At 43.8% G+C, this 27,750-nt stretch overlaps 1 protein-coding gene across 3 annotated transcripts; it reads right to left on the reverse strand.

Annotated features, from left to right (window-relative positions):
* Nucleotides 1–228: 228 nt before the first annotated feature.
* Nucleotides 229–27,649, reverse strand: Lins1 (lines homolog 1). Of its 3 annotated transcripts, XM_029480183.2 has the most exons (8): nt 27,526–27,649; nt 21,065–21,194; nt 7,577–8,090; nt 7,402–7,491; nt 6,739–6,880; nt 5,416–6,003; nt 4,131–4,302; nt 229–2,380 (listed from the first exon to the last, which is right to left on the reverse strand). In XM_029480183.2, the coding sequence occupies exons 3-8, from the start codon at nt 8,009–8,011 to the stop codon at nt 1,516–1,518; spliced, it is 2,292 nt and encodes a 763-aa protein (XP_029336043.1). In that variant the 5' UTR covers nt 8,012–8,090; nt 21,065–21,194; nt 27,526–27,649; the 3' UTR covers nt 229–1,515. The 3 variants fall into 3 exon arrangements, with proteins under 3 accessions (XP_029336043.1, XP_029336044.1, XP_029336045.1); XM_029480184.2 differs by lacking the exon at nt 7,402–7,491; XM_029480185.2 differs by lacking the exons at nt 7,402–7,491; nt 7,577–8,090; nt 21,065–21,194; nt 27,526–27,649 and having other exon boundaries at nt 5,416–5,932; nt 6,739–6,871.
* Nucleotides 27,650–27,750: the final 101 nt, after the last annotated feature.

A 27,750-nucleotide genomic window follows, 5' to 3' on the forward strand; every position in this document is an offset into this window, starting at 1 on the left:
CATTCTGGTGAGGATGTGGAGCAAGGGAAACACTTCCCTATTGCTGGTGAGAGTGCAAACTTGTACAACCACTTTGGAAATCACTTGGCGCTTTCTTTCTTTCTTTTTTTTTTTTTTTTAGAATTATTATTTTTTTTTTAGGTATTTTCCTCATTTACATTTCCGATGCTATCCAAAAAGTCCCCAATACACTCCCCCCCACCAATCCCCTACCCACCCACTCCCACTTTTTGGCCCTGGCGTTCCCCTGTACAGTGCAACCAGAACTTATCTTGTGTGAGTGTAAGTGAATCTAGGTGGATGTATGTAGGCTGTATGAAGACCGCATGCTGTTTTATAAAGAGACTGTCAATGGATTTTGGTTTCATGGTAGGGGTAGCGATGGGTCCTGGAAGCCATGCCTTTGGATACCAAAAGGTAATCACATGTATAAGTACACGAGGATGTAAATGTCTCTGCTCCTGCCCAATACTTTTCTTAAACAAATGGAAGCCCAGTATTTTCTTTTCGGTTTTGGGTGGAGAAGTTTCATATCCACAGCATGGACACAATGCATTCTTCTTTACAGGTCTGTAATAGTCCAGTGAAATGTCTAGTCTTGTCTTTTACAACGTACACTCCTTGTTTTACATTTTTATTTATTTCTATCTCAGTACATTGGTGTTTTACCTGCATGAATATCTGTAAAGGTGTCAACTCCCCAGAGGCATTACAGATAGTAGTGAGCTGCCAAGGGGAAGCTGAGGCAAGAGGGCTGCACACAGGAGTTTGAGAACAAGCCAACGGAAAAGAGAAAGGAAGCAGGAACGGCTACCAAGCCCTGCAGTCCAAAGCTTTCCTCGACATTGCAAGGCCTGTGACTAAGACAAATCAAGTTTAAAAATTCAAGTACACACTGCGAACACACAGCCTCACCAACATGTCTCCCTAACCGTTTTGACATCCACACTTCTATTTGACTAGGCTTTTCTGCCTTAAGACAGGGTTTCTTCCTCAACTTGAAACTGGATCTTTGGACAAGGATGAGTCTCAGGTGTCTCCGATCAGGGCAGGGCAAATCAAAGCTACAACGAGACAATGTTACTCCAGCTGGAAAGCTATGCTCAAAACAAAAGAGAAAATAACCATGGTAGCAAACGATGCATCATGGAGAGATGGAGATGCATCATGGATAAGATGTGCAGTGTCCCAGGACATTACACTGCACATCTTGATTTTAAGCTTCTGGCCTCTTGAGCTCAGAAGATAAATCTTACTTAGTTTGGGCTACAGACTATGCAGTCATTTGTCATGGCGAATTCCGTGTAGTTTGAGCTAGCATAAGCTCTCGGCTGTAGCAAGCTGGGCCAGTTGACCTGCCCCGGGACAGTCCTTTCTCAAACAGTACTCTGCTCCGTAAGGCAAAGATGCAGACACCCATGTCTGCAGTTCCTGCTTGTTTTTATTTATCTTAGATACATGCCTTCTATCAAGGAGAACAAAGCCGCGGACAGATGCTGCTGTGCTACCCAGGGCTCACATGTTAACACACTTGGCCTCCACACCTTTCAACAACTTCAGAAGTGCCGCTGGGTTATATGGAAAGAGATTTTTCTCCTGCAAACGGTAAATTGCTCCGTGTAGCTCCTCAAGGCATTTCACTGTACGAAGAAACAATCCCACTTCCCAGACAGTCCCGTCTGGAGCAACTCCACCCTTGGCAGAGAAGGGAGAACTGGACTCTGCAGAGAGCAAAGGCCTCGACTGAGGCTCCAGGCTATGTTCCTTTTGCTCCCTCCATGTCCTAGGCAGGCCCTGGATCTCCTCAGACCTTTCTTGACATAAAGATGTCTGCTTGCTGTTTGCTAAATGCTCACTTGTGGTTTCCTCCTCAGAAGCTTCAGAGCTGTCATAATCTACCAGACTCTGTGGTGTCCGGGAAGGTGGGCCATTAGCTGGCCCTGGGTGAGTTTCCTTGGGCATCATGACCTGGCTCTGGGATTCGGAGGAGGCATCAGAAGCCCAGGGGAGCCAGGGGCAAGTGTTCTCTCCAATTGGAGAAGCTGGAGCATGAGGCACTGTGTGGCTGGTGCTTCTGCCACGGGCAGGTGAGGGGACAGGATCATGAACAAGCACTCCACATTGTGATTCCACTGCAGCAAAGAACTTGCAGATGGACAGAAAGTGGTCCCAGTCTTTCTGTAGCAGTTTTAAATATTTAACAAAATATTCAAGGAAACAGGTTTCTGAGGATATCAAGAAGTCGAGAAGAACGGTAGAATCGAACGCTACATTTTTTAAGAAGAATAAGAAAACACAGTGAGGGTTACAGCCGTGTCCATGTGTGGAGCGGATCCACGCTTCCTTTTCTTGGGTCAGACTTGCAGAAGCATCCCACTCTCTGAAAATGCAGACAAGGGAGGGCTCAGGCTTACAGGTCTTTACAAACATGTTTGCACACTTATTTGCATATCGCTTTAAAAGGAAACAAATCAAAGCTGAATCTGCTCACCACTGACCAGTTTTAGTTTCTGTCTGCACAAAAGCCTTCTGTCCTTTCTTCTACATCAGAAGCCCCTCTCCAGGACGACTTAGTCCATGTTTAAAATGCAACACCAAACTATCTCATCAGGGGTAGACATGTGACCCTAGAGTGACCAATCAGAGCATGGCCTCGAGATCCACAGTTAATCAGATCCTCCCAGAGATATCTTTGCAGCTAAGAAACATGACAACTCTAAGACTGATAAAAAGGAAGCCTGAAGCTGCCGGTGGCCAGGCCCGAGGAGTAGTCAGGCTGTGAGATCATAATCGGGAAAAATAATGGCTAGCATGATTTCTCTCTCTCTCTCTCTCTCTCTCTCACACACACACACACACACACACACACACACACACACAGCCACACATATATAGACACCCAACCACATACAGAGAGACACAGACAGACACAAGAGACAGACAGATGTGCACACACACATGCGGACACACATACATACACAGTTTTACCTGATGCCAATTTGATGCCCTTAGAGCTCTCAACCAGGCCTCAAAAAAAAAAAATTCTATTTTTGTTTAAAACAATTTGAATTGGTCTCTGTCATTTACAAACAAGAAAACCTTAGCATGGTGACATTTTTCATACCCAAGGCATGGAAATCTCCCTCTCTCCACACTGTGAACAGAAGCGAAAGCAGTGAGACTCACATAAACCAGAGGAGGAGTAAAAGGGCAGTGCCGAGTGCAATCAAGATCCACTCTTGAACTTTCCATCAGGACTTCTGTTTCTTGAGTAGAACCTTTGAAACACTTTGAGCATTGCACTTGAGTGACACCTTTGAAACTGGCCCCAAACACTCACAGATGGAAAGCAGTATTGCTGCCCTCAGCAAATTAATCATACACACACACACACACACACACACACTCTACACCCACACATACAAACACTCACCACACACACACACACACTACACACACACACACACACACACACTACACACACATATATACTACACACATACACACACACACAGACAAAGACAGGACACACAGAGAGAGAAAGAAATAGAGAGCCATTGCCAGCTGGTTCTAATGTAGCAAGAGCAGGCTGCATTGCCAATCATTAGTGTGAAAGCCCTCTCCCAGGCCAAGGGAGAGGGAAATGAAGCAGGGCTGAAATAATGGAAAGGATCAGCACTGTCAGCTTCAGAAGCAATTCTCACACTGCTGCAAGGATAGAGCAGAAACACAATTGGGTGGCAGTGTCCCAGCAATGTGCCTCCAGGGGGAACAGCCCAGGTGTCAGTGTATGAAATGGCAGTTTGGAAAAGCTCCTTTGATTCTTTATATTTGCAGTCACTTTGACAAGGCAAAACACAGCAGGTAGAAGCTTAACTCAGACAAGTAGTCTTGGAGGTTTAAAAACAATGTTAACCACCAGCTGAGGTTCAGAGCTGGTACTGGCTTCCCCTGATCACACAGGCAATGCCAGAGTATAATGCAAATCGCATCCATTTTCATGCAAGGCAGAGCTGAAGCAGGAGGAAATCACAAGAGAGTCTACCCCAGTAGGGAAAAGAAGAATGCATCAGAAAGAAACCCACTTTCTGATGTGTGTTTCTAGCCCAAGTTACTAGAAATACACAAACCTGGTCAGCTGGAGGTAGATGCTCAGGGAGGCTTTGGCAGCCTCCAGCATGTCATCGTCCTGCTCTATGAAGACCCTGGACAGCCACTCGCATGGGTTGTGTGGCTGCAGAGAGGGCTGGAGGTGAGGCTTTAAGAAGTCCAGTAGCTCGGACATGAACGTCTGCAAGGCAACTTCAAATGACAGAAATTTTGAAGTTCAGGGAATGCTTATAAACACACAAATACCATCTTGTCCATATGCAAATTTGTGTATGCATTACTGTAATCCACACTCTCAGAAAGCCCCAGACGAGGTATTATCTGATTCACAAACGAAGAACTAAGGACAGCAAAGGTGACTTATGGAAGGACACAAGTTTAAAAGGTATGGTCTGGGCATCTACCTGCCAAAATCTAGTCACTGTCTAAGAGATAACTATGTGATCTCACGATGACAGCAGGTTATAAAACTGAGTGGGCAAAGGCCTCTTCCTTGGTGACCACAGCTTTCTGCTAACTATAGACTGCTAAGTCATAAAAAGAAATAGCTTCAAAATGACAGAAAAATCTTCCTTCCTTTTGTTTGTTTAAGAACCAAAGGAAAGTACAAGTATGGCAAAAATCTAGACTTCTGGGAGTTTAACTGCAACTCAAACCTCTGAATTATGTAACAGATGCCACCTAGTGTTATAAACTGTAATCGTGCTAATTAAAACATCCTAGGATCCCTAGATCATCCTGAGAGGTCACCAGAGCTGAAGAATGACATGCTCTCCTAGTAACCGCAGGCAGCCTGCCTGGAGACCTGCACTGTTCATTTTCCCGGTGCCATGGAAGACAGGTCCTCTTCAACACCACACTGAAAATTACTCTTCCCGGCACTCTCAACCCGGACTGTCACTTTCAAGTAATGTGCGACAATTCCTTTATCAACAGAACTTCCCAATAGTGTCAACATAACTTCTGATTATCAGTAATCAATATGAAGAGTCTGAGTGCTTTTATGAATAATGTAATTAAATATGAGCTGACTTCCATTTGCTTAGTAGTGATTCAAATAGCAACTATTTTTGTACTCATTATCCAAGGCATATTAATTGTATAAAAAAGCTCACATGCTTCTTGAAATTCCAGTCCCTTACAACACCCTTTACCTTTAAAAAAGTATTGCCTAAGTTTAGCCAGGAAAACACAGCTAAATCACTGAGATGACACTAGCCTTAGTACTCAATAGTCATGAGTCCCTCTTCGTAAGTGAAAACTGAATTGTATAGAATTTTGAATAAAAAGGAGCCTAGAGAATACCTTTCATCTCAGCTGCTGAGGTACAATTCTGGGACTTGATTTCTAAGGACTTCACTGTAATTAAGCTTGCTGCTCTCAGGGTCACGTGATCAGGACCAGTCCTGAGTCTGCATCCAGGTTGAACTTCATCCCCTCCAAAGCAGGAAGGCTTTCCAGAAACAGCCAGTGCCTTCCACAATCCCACATGTATAGCGTGCAGAAGTGCGTCAGCTAAAGTGAGCATGTCACTGTCCAGAAGATGATCTGGTGACATCAGGGAGGGTGCAGGTTCCCGGCAGAGGTCTTCGCCCACTTTACAGAGAAGGCACTTTTTGATGAGTATAACCAACTTCCTTTTTATAAAAGCTGGAATAGGGCAGGCAAGAATATCTAGAGCATGGGGTTTCAAAAATAGCATCCTCTGGCTCCTGAAGTGCAGTTTCAGGTGGATTCTGGAGGCTACGAGAAGCTCAAGCAGCTCCAGAAAGCACATCAGGCTGCTGGCTATGTTAGAGGGGCTCTGGAAGTCTCCAAAATGCTGAGAAAATAAGGAATTGTAGAACACTTCAAAAGTAATGTCAAAAGGAGTCAAGAGCTGCTTTAGACTTTCTGTAATTATAAAACAGGAGTTATAAGCAACAGGAGAAACAACAGCTTTCTTAAAACAAAAGTTTACAATTTAACTTGTGTGTATGTGTGTGTAAATAACTTTGTAAGATTAAAAAAATAGGTTTAAGAATAGTTGCCTCTAATAAGACCAACGGAGAATACACAGATTAACAGCTAATTAGTAAAACTTAATGCATGCTTTATGAATATGGGCAGACTTTACAAGAGATGGCTGATGATTAAGTTTTCATTTCTTTTTTAAAAGGTTACCTCCAGTGCTCGAGAGATAGTTCATCTGGTAAAGTGTTTGCTGCATCAGCCTGAAGTACTGAGTTAGGATGGCTAGCAGCCATGGCAAAGCCAGATACGGTGGCACACAACTGTAACACTCGCGCTGGGAGGTAGTGCTGGAGCTCACTGGCAGCCATCCTGGCTCAGCGAATGAGCTCTGGGCTCACTGAGAGATCTTAGCTCAATAAATATATGGGAAAAACATCGAGGAAGACACCCAAGATTGACTTCTAGCCTCTACAAGCACACACATATCCATATGCATATGTTCATACACCCAATACATACACCACACACCACTCCAAGGTTATATTCAATAAAAAAATCAGGGGCAAGAGTGTAGATTTTTCATACTTCAAGAGAGATGAATATAACATGAGTTTTACTCTTCATTATAAATGCCCAGTCCCTGAGGTGGTGATCCTGTGTGGACAGGCTCTCTACCTGCTCTCTGTGAATGTGTGTCTTTAAGGATCTCCTTTATCACAGCTGTAAGGATCCAGAGGCAACGCACTGCTTCGCCACTCTCAGAGGACTCGGAGAGATGCTTCTGGCAGAAAGTGACCCAGGAATTATTTAACATTTTCTACATATGAGGGAAAAAAAGGGTAGTTATTATTTTGTTTGTAATAAGAAACTATCACACAACATACAAAATGTTGTTTACTTGTTTGCTTGAAAAAAGTATGCTTTGACAAAACAAAGAAGGAAAATATTCTAATACTCTTTATGGCAGGAAAGGCAACACAGGATAGAAGTGAAGGATAAAAAGAACTATGAAAATATTCACATGTCATTTAGTAATGATACACAATGTCTTTCTTTTCTTTATTCTTCATTCTACTATCTAAATATTCTACCATAAACATCTTGCATATTCAAAGTGTTATTTTAAGAAAGAAGCAATTAGAGCAGGAAGACAATAGATGCTGGATCTGCCTCAGGTGGCCTCTGCAAGCAGTTTCTTCTTTATTCTTGGGGGTAGAATCTTATTTCATTCCTACATTTTTGGATTTGCACGTTACTGTGCGTGAAAGTATCTTATTAACTCAAATATGTGAACTTTAAAACACTAAGAGAAATAACAAACGTGCTGGCTTCTCTGACCTTCTCTCTCAGCTGGAAATACAGTAGTGAGGCGAGGCACTTCGCAGCCATGTGGGACAACAACTTGTCAGAATTCTGGAGCATGCACATCTACAGCAAAACAAACACCGTTTGCCACACTGCTGAAGCCTTAACAACTTTACTTAGTATCTTAGTCTTTTTAAAAATGGCTCACCAATTTGGAATCAAGTTCAACAGACTGCAAAAGGACTTCAGTTATCTCTCTGTACCCCTCCTTTGCATGGGTCTCCGTTTCATCAGACAGTGCCCGGCTCAGCATCATGTCAATCACTGTTAACTGAAGGAGCTTCACCTCCCAGGCCCCGTCCATCTGAAGCTGTGTCTTAGGACACTCCTGTGCTCCAGAAAGGATGGCCACCTCATGGGAGGATGGCCCATGCTGGCCTGCCATGCCATCCAGCACACCACTGGCATTAGACTGAGCTACAGGGAAGGTTGGACAGCCATCTTGTTCTGAGAGATCTGGGTTGAGATAGAAGACGTAACCATGGACGTCATCTTCAAGAGTGGTTCCAAGAAGTACTTTCCTGTATAATTGATCCAAAATTTCTTGAACCACTTCCATTTTGATATCCAAAATGTATCTCATAAGAGAGTCAACAGCCACAGGAGTAAATATTGAAGACTTAGAATTACAATGGATCTCTAAGATGTTTCCTCAGTGAAGCCTGAAACAGAAAAGGTAATTTATAATCATGGGTGTTAAAGCTGTATTACAAGTGAAACAAGACCATGTTCACTTCGGAAGTCTCAAGTTAGAGATAACAGTAGTTGTTGGACTCCTCAAATGAAATTATTCTAACACTTTAAAATCACAATGACGAAATGCACCCTTTACATGTAAATATCAGAACATAAAACTCTTTATAGTGTTGTTTCAATTTTGTTTGGGTATGTGTGTGCAAAAGGGTGTGAGTACATTTGTGCTTGTGCATGAGTGTGCTTATGCATGCTAGGCTTCTGAGCTTCATCCCTAGACTTGTCTTTTAATTTTTGTTTGGAGGTGGGAACTCTGTAAGCTGCCTGCAGTAGTAGGCAGGCCTTGATCTTACTCTGTAGCTCAGGAAGCCTTGAACTTATGATCCTCTTGCATCAGACACCCAGGTATCTGAGATCATGGGCTGGTATCACCAGGCCCAGGTGAAAAACACCAGCTTTCCTGTAACACTTCATGATGGCTGCCTCATTCTCGATCTCGGTACTGTTGAAAGGGGAGCCAGACTCCTTTATACGGGGAGCTGCAAGCACACTCCAGACTGGTAAGCAACCCCTGCCCTCACCCAATCTTTCTCAAACCTCTGCCATCTCCCAGCCAAAACACCACAGCATCAGGCACCAGATTCCGGCGACTAGAAATGTCTGCAGACATTGTTAGATGCCCCAGTTTAAATCCACTGGGGTAAATCAAAATTTTTACCTAGGATAGCAAAAACTATTCTCAACAATAAATGAACCTATGATGGAATCATCATCCCTGACCTCAAGCTATACAATTGTGAGCAATTGTGATAAAAACTGCATGGTACTGGTACCGTGACAGACAGGTAGATCAATGGAATAGAATTGAAGACCCAGAAATGAACCCACACACCTATGGTCAACTTGATCTTTCATGAAGGAGCTAAAACCATCCAGTGGAAAAAAAGAGCATTTTCAACAAATGGTGCTGGCTCAACTGGTGGTTAGCATGTAGAAGAATGTGAATTGATCCATTCTTATCTCCTTGTACAAAGCTCAAGTCTAAGTGGATCAAGGAACTCCACATAAAACCAAAGACACTGAAACTTATAGAGGAGAAAGTGGGGAAGAGCCTCGAAGATAAAGGCACAGGGGAAAAATTTCTGAACAGAACACCAATGGCTTGTGCTGTAAGATCAAGAATTAACAAATGGGACCTCATAAAATTGCAAACCTTCTGTAAGGCAAAGGACACAGTCAATAAGACAAAACAGCAACCCTGCACATGTTTAATTCCCCTTCTTGGAGGAAAGGTTATGAGGCTAGCACTCACACTGGGCCACCCTTCTACAGTGTAGCTCATTTATGGGTCCTGACTTTGTCAATCTCTTTAAAATTTATGTGAATGGGTGTTTTGCTTTCATGTATGCTTGTGGACCATAAGCATACCTTTCTTACTCTCTTGTTAGTTTGATTGTTTTTGTTTTGTTTTTTAGTTTGCTTGATCCATTGTTCTGCAGCAGAGTCCCACTATGTAGACCAGCTGGTCTCAAACTCACAGAGACATACCTCCACTTCCAATTTATATATTAAAACCTGAAGTTACATATTTTTCCAGTTACATGTCAGAAATTGGCCTTCATATTATATTTCAAAGTCCAAATCCCTTTTCATAATTCTTTTTTTCTTAGTAGTACTGATACTTAGAATATTTTAGACTTTAACTATTATCATATGCTCATCTCTTAAGATTAAAAACTTCAACAACAAATGCACTTTCATTTCAATGTCATATATAGCAATAGAAATACTTTCAACACTTTTGCTATTAGCTCACACTTGACTAAGTGAGAATGAAATCTCTCCTTGTTCCTTGGTCATTCTTCACAACCATCCTCTCGGCGAGCAGGCGAGCAGGTTAAAGTCATTACCAATGACTATCAGAACGGGGACGGGGTAAGGCAGCCAATTGTCTTCTCACGGTACGACCCAGCCTCTGTAGTAGGAATGATTCTAAGAAGTCAGACTAAGTTTGTGCAGTTTAAATGAAGCATTTAAGCATCTGTTAGAATGGTGGGCACACTCATTCAAAGCACTGTTGTCATTTGTCACAGTTGTCTACTGCTAAGCCTCATGGTAGAATTCAGTTCCTGGGTCCTCCAGGTAGAAAGAGAGAACGGACACCCACAAGATGTTCTCTAATATCCATATGTAGTATGAATGTACATGAACACATACAAACACATACAGACAACAACAATACACATTTGGTTGGAAAATGGAGCTCAGGAGTGAAACATTTACTCTATATGAATGAAGGCTTCCTATTACAGACAGAAAATAGAAAAACAAAAGGAAGAGAGAACAAGTACCCAGGGCCCAGCAGAAAAGAACGGACTGAGGGACAGTGAGTGCTGGGGTGCTTCTGCTGGGGCCTCGCATAAAACTTCAATTGCACCTCAGACATGATTCATTGTGATCAAAACAAACAAATGAACAAAAATTACAGCATTGAAATTGAAAACTACTGAAGGAAAAATGCTTGTCTTGCCCCAGAAAAAGTGCTGCATTAAAGGAAAAGAAAACCTAAAAAAGCAGACTACGGAATCAACTAGCCACACTGTGTCACTTCAGTGGTTGCCCGTGGGTTGCAAACTGAAATGCTACGCAGCTCTGGAGAGAGATGCCCATGCCAAAGGCACGCCGGTCAAAACGTGGTCAAAGCTAGCTGTCTGGTATGGGAACCTCTGTATGTGAGGCTGTAAAACAACACCTCTATGGAGCACACAAGGGAGGACACCCACTCTGGAAAAAGAATATTGGAGATGTCTAATTAGGACATGGACATAAAATCTGAAATTAATCCTTACATGATGTGCACTGACTCTGTTACATTTTTCTGATGTAAAAAATTATCCTTTTAGAAAAAAAAAAAGCAATACAAAGCCTTGACCTCTTGTCAAAGAATACACAGTACACAAAACATCTTTCAACAACCTCTTCCAGAAACATGGTACATAAAGCAGATTTTGAAGCGCTAGACTCAAACAAAATTAAAATATTTGCTTTCTAAAAAATCCTATGAAGCTGAGACTATTGCTCAGTGGTTGAGTCCATGATCAATATGTGTAAGGTTCTAGATTCAATCCCTGGTAGAGGGAGAAAGAAAGAAAGAAAATAAGCAAAGGTACTTGTCTTAGTTAGAGTTTCATTGCTGTGAAGAGACACCATGACCAAGGCAACTCTTATACGGGACATCTATTTTGGGGCTGGCTTACAAATTCAAAGATTCAGTCCATTATCATCATGGTGGGAAGCATGGCAGCATCCAGGCAGGCATGGTGCTGGAGGACCCTTATGTTCTACATCTTGATCTGTGGGCAGCCAGAAGAAGACTGACTTCCAGGCAGCTAAAAGGAGAGGCTCAAAGCCTACCCCTACAGTGACACACTTCCTGAAACAAGGTCACACCTCCTAATAGTGTCACTCCCTGAGCCAAGCATATTCAAGCACAGGTACAAAGAGTTAGTACCGTAAAAACACAAAAATCAGAACTGATTCTAATTCTATAATACTGTACTTGGAATGTCCATTCTTCTAATGCAACCACATGGCTCTGTTGAGCCAAGAACTGACTTTCTGAAGTCAGTTCATAACTAACAGTCCTCAAAGAAACTGCCATTGGGTGTTACCAGTTATTCAGAAACAGAAGGGGTCCCTAGCAGCCTTACCTCCCCCCAGCAAATGGGAATCAGAAATTTGATGGAGCTCACCTATCTTGGAATCTGCAGAGGCCAGAGGGATAAGTCAGTTTAGATTCAGAGGGATAAGTCAGTTTAGATTCAGCCCCGCATGGGGGCTGCTGCCCGTGGTCCCCAAGGTGTCACCTAGTTATGAGTGTAGAGCTGGGAATTGCTGCATGAAGAACACTGTGGACTGCAGTGTCTGTCTGTCTGTCTGCCCTCAGCAGCCACTTGCTTCCTCAATCCCCTCACTTATTCACCAGTGCTGAGCTCTCTCTGAAGAACAGAGGGGAAAAATGCAGTTGTGATGCAGAAGAGAAGAGCCAGGCAGAAGCTGATTTTGAAGCGGAAGACAATCCTGAGGAATCCCATGCATACTGCAAAGAGACTTGTTTTGCACATTTACAAACCGAGGATTATCTCTGAGCAAAAAGCTTCAGGAAGCACTGGAGAAGCCTTCCTGGAGGACCACAGTGCCCACCAACACCTCTTTCTGGGCCAGCATGGCTATCACCCCTGTCAGTATTTTACCTGACCTTTTAACCTGAGTCACTGAAAGTGTTCACTAAAGAGATCATCCACCTGCCCCTAGGTCAGCAATTACAGAAAAATGCCATCCAAGGCGAGAGTATTCCAAAAAAGCCGAGGTCTCTATAACCCAGGGCTATCATTTTAAAGTGTCCTCCGTACTAGCTGCCATTGGCAAGTGACTATTCTCCTACCACAACAGGAAACAAAAATAACTAAAAAGAATACCATTCTTAGAATAGCTGCAATAACAAGAGGCAGCTGATGCTGGCAAAGATGTATAGAAACTAAATCCTGCTATAACAGCTATTCTGTAAATTAATCTGGAAGTTTCTTCAAAAGCTGAACATCTAGTTACCAGATGACCCAGCAACTGGGAAGTTGGCATTCATGCCAGAAAAATAAAGTCATGCACACAAAAGCTTGCACAAGATGCCCTTCACTGGGTGTGTGGAAACAAAGCGGTGGAGCCACACCATGAAATAACTTTTCATCATCAACAAAACCCTATTACTACCTGAGCGGCCTTAGATGGCTCTCACAGGGATTATGTGGGGGAAAGGGGCAATCATAGAAGCTGTGTATTATTTCTATTCCTGAAGAGCAAATGGGCAATGTAATACAGATGGAAGTCAGTCTCCGGCTGAGGGCTCCACCTCCTTAGAGGGTGGGGCTATGAAGGATAACAGGAGGCATGCCAGGGCTAACAAAAATCACACACAGCTAGGCAAACCTTCAAATATATGCGCACAGATAAAGAGGGAAATTGGAGGGAGGCAGGTAGGTTGTATCAATTAAGATTCTGTTGTGTTGAGCAAGATGATGCCCTTGGGAAAAAATCAGGAAAAAGCTACATAGGGTCTTGCTGCATCTTTCTTCAAACTGCTCATGACTCTACAATGACCTCAAAGAAAACGTATATATTAAAAGAAACCAGAAATTTTAGCTGAATAAAACAGCACATGCCTATAATCTCATACTCAGAACAAGGCCTCTCTGGGAAACTTAGGGTGGCCCTGCATCAAAAGCAGGAGGGAGGGAAGACTGGAGATGAAGCGCAATAGTAGAATGCTTGCCTGGTATCAACTTTCAGAACTATAAAAATAATCAAACAAAATACCTTAATTTTGTGAAGGGTTATAGTCACTTTGTAGCCTAGGACAGCCTCGAACTCATGGTTCTCTTGTTAAAGCTCCTGAATGCTGGGGTATAAGATTAAGTTACCATGCCCAATTATACTAAGACCCTGACTCTTAAAGTCTCTACACCAAAAACTGGACAGGACTGTACTAGAAAGTACATTTAAAATATTTCTAGAAACTAGCTGGGCATAGTGGTCCACACTTTTATTCCTAGAATCTGGGAGGCAGAAGCAGGAAGATCTCTTGTGAGTTTGAGACCTGCCTGGTCTGTCCACACAGTGAGTTTCAGACCAGCCAGGGCTACATAGTGAGACCCTCTCTCAAAAACGAATAAATCAATAAGTAAAATAATCAACAATATGAGCACGGTAGTTCATGTATATACCTCAGCTCTTGGGGCCTGGTGGAGGCATAGACGGACATGGGGGTAGAGGAGTCCTAACATCCTTGGGGCCAGTGAGATGGCTCAGCTAATCAAGGCCCAATGACCTGAGTCTGACCCCTGGAGCCCACATGGTGAAAAAGAACCAACGCCTACGAGTTTCCTTCAATTTGCACGTGTGCAAGAGTGTACACACAATCAAATGAATTTGTAAAAAGTGGTTTAAGGTCAGCCTGGGTTTTTTATACAGCCAAACCTTGTCTCTACATAAATATTGTAATAATACTAACAATGACACAAAGATCAACTTTGGTACACTGTGAGTTTGAGGTCAACCTTGGTTATAGACGACTCTGATGCAAAAACCCCAAGTTTCCTAGGACATGATAGAACTCTGAAGCCTTCGTTAGAAAATGTGATCACTAAAGAACTGCCCATGTCTATCTGTATAGCCAATGCTATTAAAAATAAAAGATCGACTTTATACAAATTGGCGGCTAGAGTTTGCCAAGAGATTCAGGAGTGAGCCTCAGCTTAAGTCAACAATGGTTCGACTTTAGTTTCAGCCCAAGCAGTTACATAGCTCAGATGCTGTCTATGATACTCAATGCAGAACCTGAAGCACTCCAAACAAAGGTTGTCCTCCAAGATTCTGGTTCCTAACCCATTGAGACATCATAAGCTGTGGGAAATAAGCAAGGATTAGTGGTTTACCAAATTAGGCAGGCTGAACATCGACCAATCACAACTGCCTTCATTGCATACCACAGTCCACCACCCTGCTGCAGCCAGTTCTGTTCTTGCCCAGCCCACTGCTCCCTTGAAGTGTTTTTCCTCTTTTCTACTCTGATATTAAGTGGTGAATTCTTTTCACCACCAATGAATCTGACTCATATCGCATCTGTCGGCATGGACTCTGGGGTACATCAACTACAGCTTCCATCTCTAGGGACCCTCCGTATGCTAAATATGGAAGAGCTTGGAGACATCTGAAAGCCTCTCCTCGGGACAACTTCCCAGTAGGGCCAGGTTTCCTCCCTTCAGGGCATTCTCACCACTGTCCTTGGGGGTGAGAGGCTACAGTTCCTCTGGGAGTTCTGTCTCTGCCCCAGGGCCTTTGTAGTACTCCACTGAAGAATGAGGACAGCTAAAGATTCCTGGCTGAAACCAGTTCCTTGTGGAACAAAGGCCTCTCTTCTCTCAAACTCCATAGCCCTACGGTAGTGGGGAACCAGAGCTATGTTACACCTCTAAACAGAAGGACTTCCCTAACTAACAGGCACCAACTAAAGACAACTCTGGTGGGATCTGAGGCCTTCTGCTTAGTTTCTAAGGAAGAAAGGACTGTTTCCTGCCTCTCTTCATGCCCAGTTCTTCCCACCATTGTGGTGACTACCTCTCAAGGCCCTGTTGTTTCTCGTTCCATCTTTTCTGACTGCCCTCCCCCTGAGGATGACTGTAGATTCTGGTTCATGTACTCAGTGTCCCTCACTGTAACTGTTGGTTCCAGTGCCAAGATGTCCTTTAAGTAAGTTAAATGTTCTCTCTGACATCTGAACCTCAGGTCTCTTGAGGACACTAAGTGTTTCTGCCTGTATGGAAGTGTATCCTGGGACTCGGAAGCCCAGGAACCATCAGCTCAGAGGGGAGAAGGTGTCCCAGTGAAGGGACTCCCGAGACACAGGAGCCCAGGAACCACATAGCTCTGAGGGAGGCCTCCTCAGCAGAAATGTTACAGCTCCCAGGGGAGTGTGTCCCCAGCTGAGCTGAGGAGCTCAGGGGCCTCAGTTCTACTCCTCCTCTTCTCCTTATCATGTCTCTTCTTGCCTTCTTCCAATGAGTCACCCAGGCAGGAAATCTCATCAAAGTTTTATTGGAAGGTCCAGGATGTGTAGGGATGAATCCAGGGATGGCTACCCCTCTGCTCCCAGGAGCAGACACCAGGGAGTCCAAAGGGGCAGTGCTTATATAGGAATTCTCAGTGGGTGGAGCTTCTCAGGGCAGAGGTTTCTAGAGTATGATTGGTGGGATTTGAAGTCCTGACCTTGGGGAAGCTTAAGGATTGGTGGGGTTTTGTGAGAAGCTGAGAGATTGGTGGGTTTTCCTGCTCAGGGATTGGTGGCTTTTCTTCACCCACTTTTCCCTGCATTGGGCCCATGGGTTAAGGTGGGAAGTCCTTCCTGGCTGCAGCCAGCTTTTGCAGAGGAGCCATCTCTGTGGGGCTGTTGGGGGTAGGGAAAGGAGAAAGATTCTGCAGAGGAGGTGCTGCCACTGTGGACAGCTTCTATGGGACAGCAATGGTGTCTCATGAAAGCTGTAAGCTAAGGCAGGAAAGGTGTGGTAGGTGTTGACACCATGGACAGCCCTTGAGGGGCTGGAAAGGCTGTGCACCACCTTGGACAAGACCTGTGAGGGGTGCAGGCTGAGGAGATTTTGTGGTGCAGCCATTTTTGATAGGAGTCACCATTTTGAACAGCTCTGTAGGACATTTTACTGTGGTAGTCAAAGACTGGGGTGGGAAGGAGGAGCCTTCTGCTGCTTTCATGGCTTTTGTGGTCACCATCTCTCAGCAGGTCCTTTAGTAAGGTACGCTATTCCTTTTGAAAGTTACACATCAAATGCCTTGAACCTAGGGCCCTTTGTCCCCTAGAAAGATGTCTGTTAGAGACTAGGGAATTGATCTCCAGTCTCAATATGAGACAGTCACCTCCTTTCCCTTCAGACTTACCCTTATAGGGGTGGTGGTAGGGTAAGGTTCATTTGAAAAAAGCTGGAGAAAATTTTGATCCCTAGACTCTGAAAACATCTGTGTTCTTTTGTCTCATGGCTTGGTCCTGAGATGGAGAGGCAAACAAAGCCTCTAACCAGAACCATCAACTGCAGCACTGTTCTCTATTTGCCCTGCTCTCTCACAGCCTACGGAGATGATTTCATGTCCCCATGTCCAGCTCCCCCTCTCCAACTGCAAATATGGCCAGGTTTTGGGGTCCTCAGAAGACCAGGAGATGTCCTACCTAACCCTACTGATCACTCTCCAAACCCACCTTCCCAAGAGACTCTCCCTATAGCCTTAGTCACCCCCACCCACACACACACATCTCCCAGGAATACCTTTAGGAAATCAATCTCTCCCACTGGACAGAGAAGGCCTAGATCCTTTCTGCAAGGTAGCCAACATAGAACTGAGAACCATCAGAGTCCATGGTCCCTTTCCCATGCCTGACCTTACCCACATAGAAAGTGAACAGCTCATTTAATCAAGACCTCCCTACTTCACTAAAGAATTCCAGATAATCGATAAACTGCCTTCTATACATGAGGAATTTGCTCATGGCCAAGAAATGGGTCAGTGAGGCACATGCCTATAACCCTTGCACTAGTTAGATTTTCTGCCAACTCAGCATAGGCTAGAGTCATGGGGGAAAAGGGAGTTTCAATTAAGAAACTACTTCTATAGGGATGGCCTGCAGGCAAGTCTGTGGAGTGCTATCCTGATTGACTGATGGAGGAGAGAGCTCAGAATGGGCGAGGCCACCATGGGCAGGTGGTCCTGGAGTGTAAAAGAAAGCAGGTTGGCCGGGCAGTGGTGGCACATGCCTGTAATTTCAGCACTTGGGAGGCAAGAGACAGGTAGATCTCTGAGTTTGAGGTCAGCCTGGTCTACAGAGTGAGTTCTAGGACAGCCAGGTCTGCACAGAGAAACCCTATTTCCCCCCCCCCCCCCAAAAAAAAGCAAGTTGAGCTACCCATGGAAAGCAAGGCAGGAAGCAGCATTCCTTTGTGGTCTCTGCTTTAATTCCTACCTGACTTCCCGTCATGATAGACTGTCATGATAAGAGTGAAAGAAACCCTTTCCTCCCCAAGTTGCTTTTGGTCACGGTGCTTATCACAGCAATAGAAACCAAACTAAGACACTATGGAAGCCATTCCCAGGGAAGATGCAGTGTCCAAACAGACCCTAATTGAACTTATCAAGATAAGGATCTAGACAGAGGAGTCATAATTACCTGTGTCCATGCTTAATAGAAGGTATGAAAAGGCTGGCCGCAAGAAGGCCTACTAATTACACCAAGTTGAAAGAAGCAAAACAGGCCCACTGAGAACTCGGCCTTGCTTCATTCCAGATTGGCCATGAGTACCTTGGATGGAGGGAGTCTCAAAGGCTTTGCCATTCTCAAAGTCCATTTTGCCAGCCAAGCTTCCCTGAATATATGACAAAGACTCCTCTTGTCTCACCTTACTAGGTACAGGCTTTCCTTTAAGATATTTATAGTTAGGATGAGGCCTCAGGGACCAAGGAAGAAACGATGTGACAAACAGGCCCAGGCCATGAGAGCAATCATAGACCATGCCTATGTCAGGGTGGCCCCAGGACCCTCCTGTCACAGTCAGATCCTGCATGCTAAAGCCTATATTCATTACACCGGGCTGTTACAACTGCTGCCGAATAGAACACATCATTCAAAACTGTCAAAATCCATGTGCCAACCACACTGCCTATAATGGGATGCTGAAAATGGAACTACTGCTCTCTGGCTCAAGAAGAGGCGGGGTCATCTCAACAACAGAAGTCTGGGCTGTAGAGATGGCTCAGTGGGTAAGAGCACTGACTGTTCTTCTGAAGGTCCTGAAGTTCAAATGCCAGCAACCACATGGTGGCTCCCAACCATCTGTAACGAGATGTGACACCCTCTTCTGGTGTGTCTATAGACAGCTGCAGTGGACTTACATATAATAATAAATAAATCTTAAAAACAACAACAACAACAACAAAACCCCAACAGAAGTCCATAGGTAGTACGGTCAGGGGGCCACTGTGGAAAGGAGCCATCTCGAGCTGGACTGACAGGACCAGGAGGCTATACTGACTCCCAGTCAGTCCCTATGAAAGAGCCCTGAATGGCAGTTTGGTTGTCAGGAGCTGGAGTCAGGAGGCCTGCAGCATTTACTACAGATGTGAACTTTCCAGGATAGCTGCTGTTAGACCGCTCCAAAGCCAAACTTTTCTTATGCACCACACAGATTTAGAATGGGCATTAGAACAGGTTTTGAACTAGAATATAGCTCAGAGGTAGAGGATTTGTCTGGCACATGTGAGATCCTGAGTTGTAACCCCATGTGAGGTCCTGGGTTCCAGCCCCAGGACCACCCCTCATTTTAGTACCAGAAGAATCTTGAATATGATCTAGACAATGTTCTCAGATTCCAGCATCAGAATTCCCTGGAAGGCTTGCTAGAATGTGGGCAACATGCTCACTCCTCCTCCCCAGATTCTGATTCTGTGCATCTGGGAAGAGCTAAGAATTGGATCAAAGATGACACTAAAACTTTCTGCACAATCTATTTGATTTTACTGGTGAGAAAGCTGAGTTCTCTGGCTTCATATCACATTGAGCTAAGCATTTTCTAGAAGTGGAACATTTTATAAATATTAAAAGTGTCAGTCTTCTACTCTTAATTGCTGAAGTGATTAAGCAGTCCTTCAGGAATCAAGCTTAATGGGAAAGATTCATTGCTCTTTAACACCACATGTCCTGTGAGTGTCCCTTACCTCAGCATCCTGTTCGCTGGGCCAGTGAGACCAGGATCTACAATGCGGCTTCTCCACTTATCCCTATCCCTCTTTCTGCCGGCTGGACTACAGCTACGAGGGTGTCACTGAGAGCATCTGTGTCTAATGTGGCCCAATTCATCATTCCCAGGTCCCTACACAGTCCTATCCAGAACAGCGCCTTTCATCACCCAGAGCACAAGCTAGTATTTCCTCTACTATCAACTGCTTTAGAGGCCAAGTATGGCTTACAGAGCAGTGGTCATACAGGGAAGACACCACAAATTACTAGGAAAAATTCCCAAGACCTAGATTCTATAGAGACCAACCAAATCATAGTTGCTACGTTTCGGGTTGGAACTTCCTTCCTCCAGTGAGTTATTAAGATTTATTTGTATATTTAGCCATTGAAAACAAACAAACAAAAACCCATGTTGCTTTATAAGACCCATGTTTTAATGAGTAAACCAAACAGTATGCGCACACACACACAGATTTGTGTGTGCACATGCATCTGCCACATGTGTTCACCAGGAGCCTGTAGAGGTCAGAAGAGAATATCAGCTCTCATGGAGTTGACATCAGAGGCAGTTGTGAACCACTTAATGTGAGTGCAAGGGACTCAACTTGGGTCCTTTAAGGAACACTGTGTGTAGTTGAGGAGAAAGCTGGGGTAGGGGCAGGGGTTGGGGTAAGGATGGGGTTGTATATGCTTGTAACCCCAGGGGAAACAAAGATAGGATTTCTGAGGTACACTGGCCAGCCAGCCTAGCCTAACTGGTGAGTTTCAAGCCAATGAAGGATCCTGACTCAAATGAGAATGATGTTGTTTCTGAAACCCAAGGTTGTCCTATGGCCTTCATCCACATGAGCACATGGTATAAACCCACACATGTATAATCACATATACATGTATGTACACACACACACACACACACACCCCAAACTGACTTCTGCAGGCCACCTGACTGAAAGATTACACAAGGATAGTCAAATAAAGCTGTTGGTTCCTGTAGCCACTGTTTCAAAGTCAGAAAGCCAAATTATCATGGTGAGGTTTCTCACGAAGTTTCTCAGGACCAAGAAACAACAGCCCAGGTTTTGTTCAGCAGGAACTGGAGGTCAGTGCAGTGGACTTGTGGCTTATCTGCTGAAGGAAGATTCTGGGGTTGCCTCCCTACTTCAGCTAACAGTCTGCAGGGAGAACAACATGCCTGACTTGGCTGCTGTGTAGACATGCTGTCCCCAGTGAAGTCATCGCTTAAAAACAAATTTTAAAATATGTAATCTTGCCGGGCAGGGGTGGCGTATGCCTTTAATCCCATCACTTGGGAGGCAGAGGCAGGCGGATTTCTGAGTTCGAGGCCAGCCTGGTCTACAGAGTGAATTCCAGGACAATCAGAGCTACACAGAGAAACCCTGTCTTGGGGAGAAAAAAAAAAAAAAAAAAAGACAGCTACAGTGTACTTACATGTAATAATAAATAAATCTTTAAAATATGTAATCTTGTTTAAATTGGCTTTGAATAATAAAAGACAGGTGGTGGTCTGAACAATCACAGAAACAAGATTTTAAAGCAACAACTTCATGGGCTACAGAAACAGGAAAGCCAGCTTACCGGTAACACAGCCAAGGGTTAGGAGCTTCTTCAGCACATCTGCATCAGGAGACACCACCTACTGAAGAGCACTGTGTTCCTCCCACATCCCTGGACTGTCCGGTTCCCAAAAGAAAGTTACTTCTGAAAACTGTGAATGATGGAAAGGAGCAAAAATGAGTCCTCTTACTAACGCCATTTCATAGTCCAGGCTGGAGAAAAGACACAGAGGTTAAGCATGCTTGATGTTCTTGAGAGGAACCTAAATTCAGTACCCATGTGCTGGTTCACAGCACTCTAACTCCAGTTCCCGGGTATCTGGCACCTTCCTCTGGCCTCCTCAGGCACCAGCACAGACATACATGCAGACAAACACTTATTCCCACAAGACAGAAACAGATCTTAGAAGAAAAAATACTATTCTGAAACCCTACCTACTTTCTCCATCAAAGTAAGAAAACATCTCAAAGCACGGCTGGCTTTCACATCAGTGAGATAAAGTGCTCCAGGAAGGCTGTCTGTCTTCGCTGCATGTGGGACCCATTCAGCTATTTAAAAACTGGGCCTAATACGATCCTGTGTAAGAATACTACTTAGACTAAAAAATAAGACAGGGCTTACTTACTATTAGGAACTAGAAAGACCAATTATTACTTATTTTTCAAATAAAACTTAAATATATGCAGCTATTTTATGTTTTAAAAAATCTTGAAAGTTTAAAACACAGTAAATAATCAACATTAAAATATTTTGCCCACAGTATAAAATATAGTGTTGCAATAAGCCAATGTGTGATAATACCACATATAATCTTTTATATTAAAAAGTAAAGTTAAAATGGGCTGGCAAGACAGCTCAGTGGGTAAAGGTCTTTCCTCCAAAGATTAGCTGCCTGAGTTTATCCCTGAGGCCTGCCAGGCGGAGAGACAACCAACTGTCAAAGGTTATCCTCTGACCTCCGTACGCATGAGTACATACACAAAATAAATAAATAAATAAATATTTTTAAAAAGCATTTTTTAAACTAAAAACCAACAATGTGTGTGTGTATGGTAAGATAAAACAATCATGAAATTAAATCAATGTTTTTAAATTTTGAAATTATTTGTAGTCTGATTTTTGGGGTCAGAATCTTTGTATTGCATTTGCACGCAAATACTGCCCTTATTCTCATATATACAAAATGGTTAAAAAAGAAAAAAAAAAAAGGTTATTTGTGTAAATGCTTAACTGAGAATATGCATGGCACTGGCTAATTTAAATTCACTCTTTGTCATAGAGTGCTAATACTTTTCACTCTTGTAACATTTAGCCTTTGGTCATTTGAGCAAAATTTTAAAATATTTCTTAAATAAATAAATAATATTCTTCAGTCCAAGGCTGGGGTGTAGCTCGGTGATGGGTTTGATCCCCAATGCAACAAAAGCAGACCAAAGACAAACAACCTCCAACCACTCCAAAGCCCCACACTCTAAACTGCCTTTCAAGTCAAAGAATTCCAATGTAAGAATTAAAATCTGATAGCCAAAGTCAATAAAGCAAGTCAGGGCTCTCTAGTTAGCACACTCTGTGAAACTCTGGCTATCTGATGTTCCTCCTGTTATCTCTGCATTGCTTGAAAAACTCAGATGTGGAGTTCTAACTGGAAGATGGCTGAGCTGGCCATGCGGAGAGAGCACAGTGGCCCTCACACAGGTGCGGCCAGATCTCCCAGTCTCAGAGGCAGAGGCAGCATCGGGCCAGAGCTGTGTGTGCTCCGAAGCTGTGCTCTCCCTCCAATAGCCACGGAGTCCTTTCTTCCTCTCTCTCCTTCCTTTCCTTCTTAAGATTTTATTTATTTATTTATTTATTCATTATATGTAAGTACACTGTTGCTGTCTTCAGACACTCCAGAAGAGGGAGTCAGATTTCGTTACAGATGGTTGTGAGCCACCATGTGGTTGCTGGGATTTGAACTCTGGACCTTTGGAAGAGCAGTCGGGTGCTCTTACCCACTGAGCCATCTCACCAGCCCCCTTCCTTTCCTTCTTTGTGAACTTTGAAACTGCCTGGTTTTATCCTTAGCAAATGTTCTAAAACTAACTTGTAAATTACATCTGAATGGTTAAAAGAAAAAAACTTTAATGTATGTAAAGATCTAAAATATCTTTTTAACCAATGGCTCATATATTAGGTAACATATCTTTTAATTCTGTTTTCCCTTTTTCTTTTTCCTATAGTGCACAGGATTAAGTTCAATGTGTTGCACATGCTAAGGCAAGTACTCTACCCTTGAGCCAAACTTCAGACATCACATAAAGATATAAAGAAGATACTAAGGAGTTGGGTAGTGTGTGCTATAGGCAGAACAACCAAAGCAGAGTATAAAAGGATGCTCGCTTCCGACTCAGTGTCTTTCCAGGAATGACAGGACATCCTTCCATGCTGGCTCAAGCACAGTGGCCCTGATGTAGTTCAACTTGATTACTGATTCTTAGTATAACTGGCTGCTCTGGTTTAGCTGGGTTGGTCGGATGGGCCTGGTAGAAAGTAAAGGCCTTTGGCACGGGACTCAAGTGTTCCTCTTCATTTTCAAATCCTCAGACCCCGAGAGCACAGGAGACCTTGTGCAAGACTTTATGGAAAACTACTTCAGTTAGAGTCACTTTAGGCAAAAATCCCAGACTAATCCCAGACTAACTTATAAGTGTGCTGTTGGTGTTTTCAAAGCACTGAAAGGCAAGGTGCTCTGTCCTGCAAGCAGTCTGGGACAATCCTTTGCTTTTACCGTAAATCACTGTAGAGTGAAAAGATCAAAAGTTACCAAAACATACGTCCCTGGCATAGCTGGGTTCTAATTGTAAGTCAGGAATCCATCTTAAAGAGACATGTCAAGATTTGAATTCATAAAAGGATAACTGGTAGGAAGTACTGAGGATGACATTGATGATTTAAAAGCTTTGGAAAATATGTGGAATCCTTCCAAATTGTTTGTTGCAAGGTTTTTTTGTTTGCTTGTTGTTAGATTCTGAACCTGCTTGCAGAGTCACACCTATTCCTCTGAATATGCAGTTATATAGTGCTAGGTTCTACATATATTTGATCTAAATTAATAGCCAGAAGTGTTTGAAAACTTCTTGTAGAACAACCTGCTTCTTAGGGAAACTAAACTTACATATTTTCTTTTTTTTTTTTTTTTTTTTTTTTTTTTTGGTTTTTCGAGACAGGGTTTCTCTGTGTAGCCCTGGCCGTCCTGGCACTCACTTTGTAGACCAGGCTGGCCTCGAACTCAGAAATCCGCCTGCCTCTGCCTCCCGAGTGCTGGGATTAAAGGCGTGCGCCACCACGCCCGGCTCTCATATTTTCTAATCTAAGTAAACAGTTATTAAAGATGTTCTCCTGGCTGACAAGGTGGCTCAGTGGCTAAAGGAGCCTGCTGCCAAGCCTGGCAGCCTGAGTTCAATCCCTGGAACCCACATAGTGGAAGGAGAGAACAGCCTGCAAGCTGTCTTCTGACCTTCACATGTGCACAATGGTGATGCACATCCCCGCACATACACATTAAATACATAAGTGTAAACATTTAAAGATGTTCTAAGAACTTCTATTTTCTGAAAAGGTTATATTGAACAGAGGGAGAGAAACCTGTGGGGCTCACTAGAGACAATGGTAACTTAATCATTTACCTACATTGGTCACACGCCTTCATGCCAGGGGTGCACATGTTAAAACAAACCTTCTCTTCTCTACAAGTTTCATTCTTTCTTTCTGCTTAAAATTTTATTGCTCCTGGCCAAAGGGACAGATTCTCTAAAGAAAATGTAGGCCTAATTCATATAGGTAATAACTGCAGTTTTTCCATTTTAAAAATACCTGCCTTTTCTAAAAGCACACACAAGGCTTCTCCATGTCCAGAGAGGCCTTCTTCATCACCCTCTCTGGATCTACTTTCTCTCCTGGGCTCTCACTGTCAGGACTTTTCAGAGTTCAGCCCTCCCCACTTCCCCTTGCAGAATAATTCCATGAACTTTTATGTCCTCAATTTGACTTTTGCAAGTTAGGGTTTAGTTCTTTTCTGGGCTCTGTATAGATACTCATTGACTTATCATGGGGCTACGTTCCCATAAGCACACCATAAGCAGCAAAGCTACTTATTGTAGCCTAATTTACTGACCATGTATATAGCACTCACATTAGCTTACGGGTGGGCAAAGTTCATACAAACCTATTGTATAAAAATACAGAATCTCTCGTGTCCATTATTAAATGCTGTGAGAAACCATAGCTGTATGTGTAGAGGAGACATAGTGAGGCCTTCTATAGACATGAGGGGATGTAAAAACACAATATACCAACAAATCCTGGATAGTTTGTCCTGATAGTGCAGCTGCTTGCCAGCGGTGGCTGGCTGCCACTGCCCAGCATCGTGAGAAAGAGGCTGTCTTAGTCAGGGTTTCTATTTTTGCACAAACATCATGACCAAGAAGCAAGTTGGAGAGGAAAGGGTTTATTCAGCTTACACTTCCACATTGCTGTTCATCACTAAAGGAAGTAAGGACTGGAACCCAAGCAGGTCAGGATACAGGAGCTGATGCAGAGGCCATGGAGGCAATGTTACTTACTTGCTTGCTTCCCCTCTTGCTCTCTCATAGAACCCAAGACTACCAGCCCAGGGATGCCACCACCCACAATGAGCCCTCCACCCCTTGAACACCAACTGAGAAAATGCCCCACAGCTGGATCTCATGGAGGCACTTCCCCAACTGAAGCTCCTTTCTTTGTGATAACTCCAGCCTGTGTCAAGTTGACACACAAAACCAGTCAGTACAGAGGGAAAAAAAAATTACATTTCAAAATGTAGTGTTTGGCTTCCACTGAATACTAACAGTGAGTCTGTAAGGAAGAACCCACATGCCTCCTACAGAACTCCGCCTGGAGAGCGAAGACCCACAAACATTTATCCCTGAACATCAACTCAACTCATTCCATGCCAATGGTTACAGTGAACCATTTCTATCTACCCTTGACATGGACAGATCCCTTCCTAAGTAGTTGTATCTTGGCTTACAATACACCCATCCACATTCTGAAAAACCTTTCTATTTTTCTTAGGATGATGTCCCAAACTCCAAAAACACATGGCCTTGCAGGACATTTAAGATCTGCCTTTTGGGGTCTCTTTACTTCTGTGCCCACAAGCTAATAATCTGTATGCTTTCTCTGAGGCCCCCAAAGACTTCTTCAATTAGAAGATAACCTGGGCTTTCACTAACCCCTTTTCTGAGGATATCATATTCAGTTGTCTTTCATTTACTCTTGTATATATTCAAGTCAGGAATAGACAGCCCAGCCCAAAACTCCCTGTCAAAGCCATAGTATTATAGTCTTCAAGATATTTCAGTTTTGGTACCACATCAAACCCCTATTCTTACTTATGACCTTCTCTAGGAATAAGCGAAGTTAGTCTGTCCACATAAGAGGTTACTCCCATGAAAGACACCAAAGGAATACTTTTTATCCGAGTAACAGCCTAGAAAAAAAGACCCTGAGGCAAATCGAACACTGACTCCCACCTGCAACAAAATATCGCAATAGGTTACATCATCCCCAGGAATCCAATCCCCCATAACAGCTTTCTCTATTAAGTGATCAATGCAAAACATAGAAACGGTAATCATTCTGGCATGACCTATACATTCCTGCAAAATCTGCAGCCTGCCCACACCCCCTAATCTCATTTCCATCTTTCTTCCCCTTACTCAGTCACAGTTCCCCTAAACTTATTCCAGTACCAAAGGCTTTGCACTTCAGATTAACTGCTTGTAAAGGCCTTCCCTCAGATCTTTGTTGGATAGTTTTTTTGTTTTTTTTTGTTTTGTTTTGTTTTTTTGTTTTTTTGTCATTCACAGAGCATAAATGTCATTCTCTGAGAGACCTGGCTAACAATCCAAAGAGTCCAGCGCATCCTAGTCAAACTGTATTCCATTACTTTGTGGGTTTTTTTTTTTTTTCCTAATCATTTTGCAGTTTCATCTTCTCTTGTTAAGATAAAAGAAAAAAAAAAAAAGAAACAAAGAAAGGAAAGTTCACAAAGTCTCCCCAACAACTAGAGTAGTGTCAACCCAGTAGACACTTGCTAAAAGAATCAATGCATTTAAACAATGTATCAATGTGCCCACTCTGCGTCCCCCCCCCCCCCCCCAGCTCTTTTCATTCACAAGAAACCGCGAGGGTCGCTATCCTCGCAGGCAAGCCCTTGAACCCGCCTCGCGATCCCAAAGAGCGTGCTCTCTCGCAGGCTGGGCGAGGCAGCCTGGAAGCTAACCGGGTCTCAGAGACCGACAGATGCACCAAACATCGCCACTCGCTTCCAAGAAGCACCGCAGAGCGACGGCGAGTAGGGGCCCTCCTCGCCTGCTCTCGGCCCTGTCGCCTCGCCTGTCGCTCAGCCTGCCACGCACGTGTCGCTCCAGCCACCCAGCTCAACCTGGGCTCCTGCTTACCTGGCTGCCATCCGGCCGGGCCACGCAGCCATCGCCCGGCCACTCGTGCCCACAGCTGCCCACTCCAGGCCACCGTACTCCACGGAAGGCCTCGCCGGCCCCTCCCTCAGCAGGCGGAGAAGCCCCATTCGTAGTACAGTGTCTCTTAGCAACCGCTTAGAGTCTCCAGGCTGGGGGTGGAGCCTGGAGAACCGCCGCGGGGAAGCGGAGTGGGGACGAAGGGAG

Source organism: Mus caroli, unplaced genomic scaffold (genome assembly GCF_978045245.1).
Source record: "Mus caroli unplaced genomic scaffold, Mus_caroli_1 scaffold_8, whole genome shotgun sequence".
NCBI classification, from domain to species: Eukaryota; Metazoa; Chordata; class Mammalia; order Rodentia; family Muridae; genus Mus; species Mus caroli.

Bases quoted from the DNA above. Each gene is read 5' to 3' on its own strand.
- Lins1 (XM_029480183.2), bottom strand. From the start codon at position 8,011: ATGAGATACATTTTGGATATCAAAATGGAAGTGGTTCAAGAAATTTTG. The intron at 6,881-7,401 runs GTCAGAGAAGCC...CCTCATATGTAG, and splicing joins ATTTCCAGCTGAGAGAGAAG to AAAATGTTAAATAATTCCTG. The intron at 2,381-4,130 runs GTTTGTGTATTT...CTGCATTTTCAG, and splicing joins ATCTACCTCCAGCTGACCAG to AGAGTGGGATGCTTCTGCAA.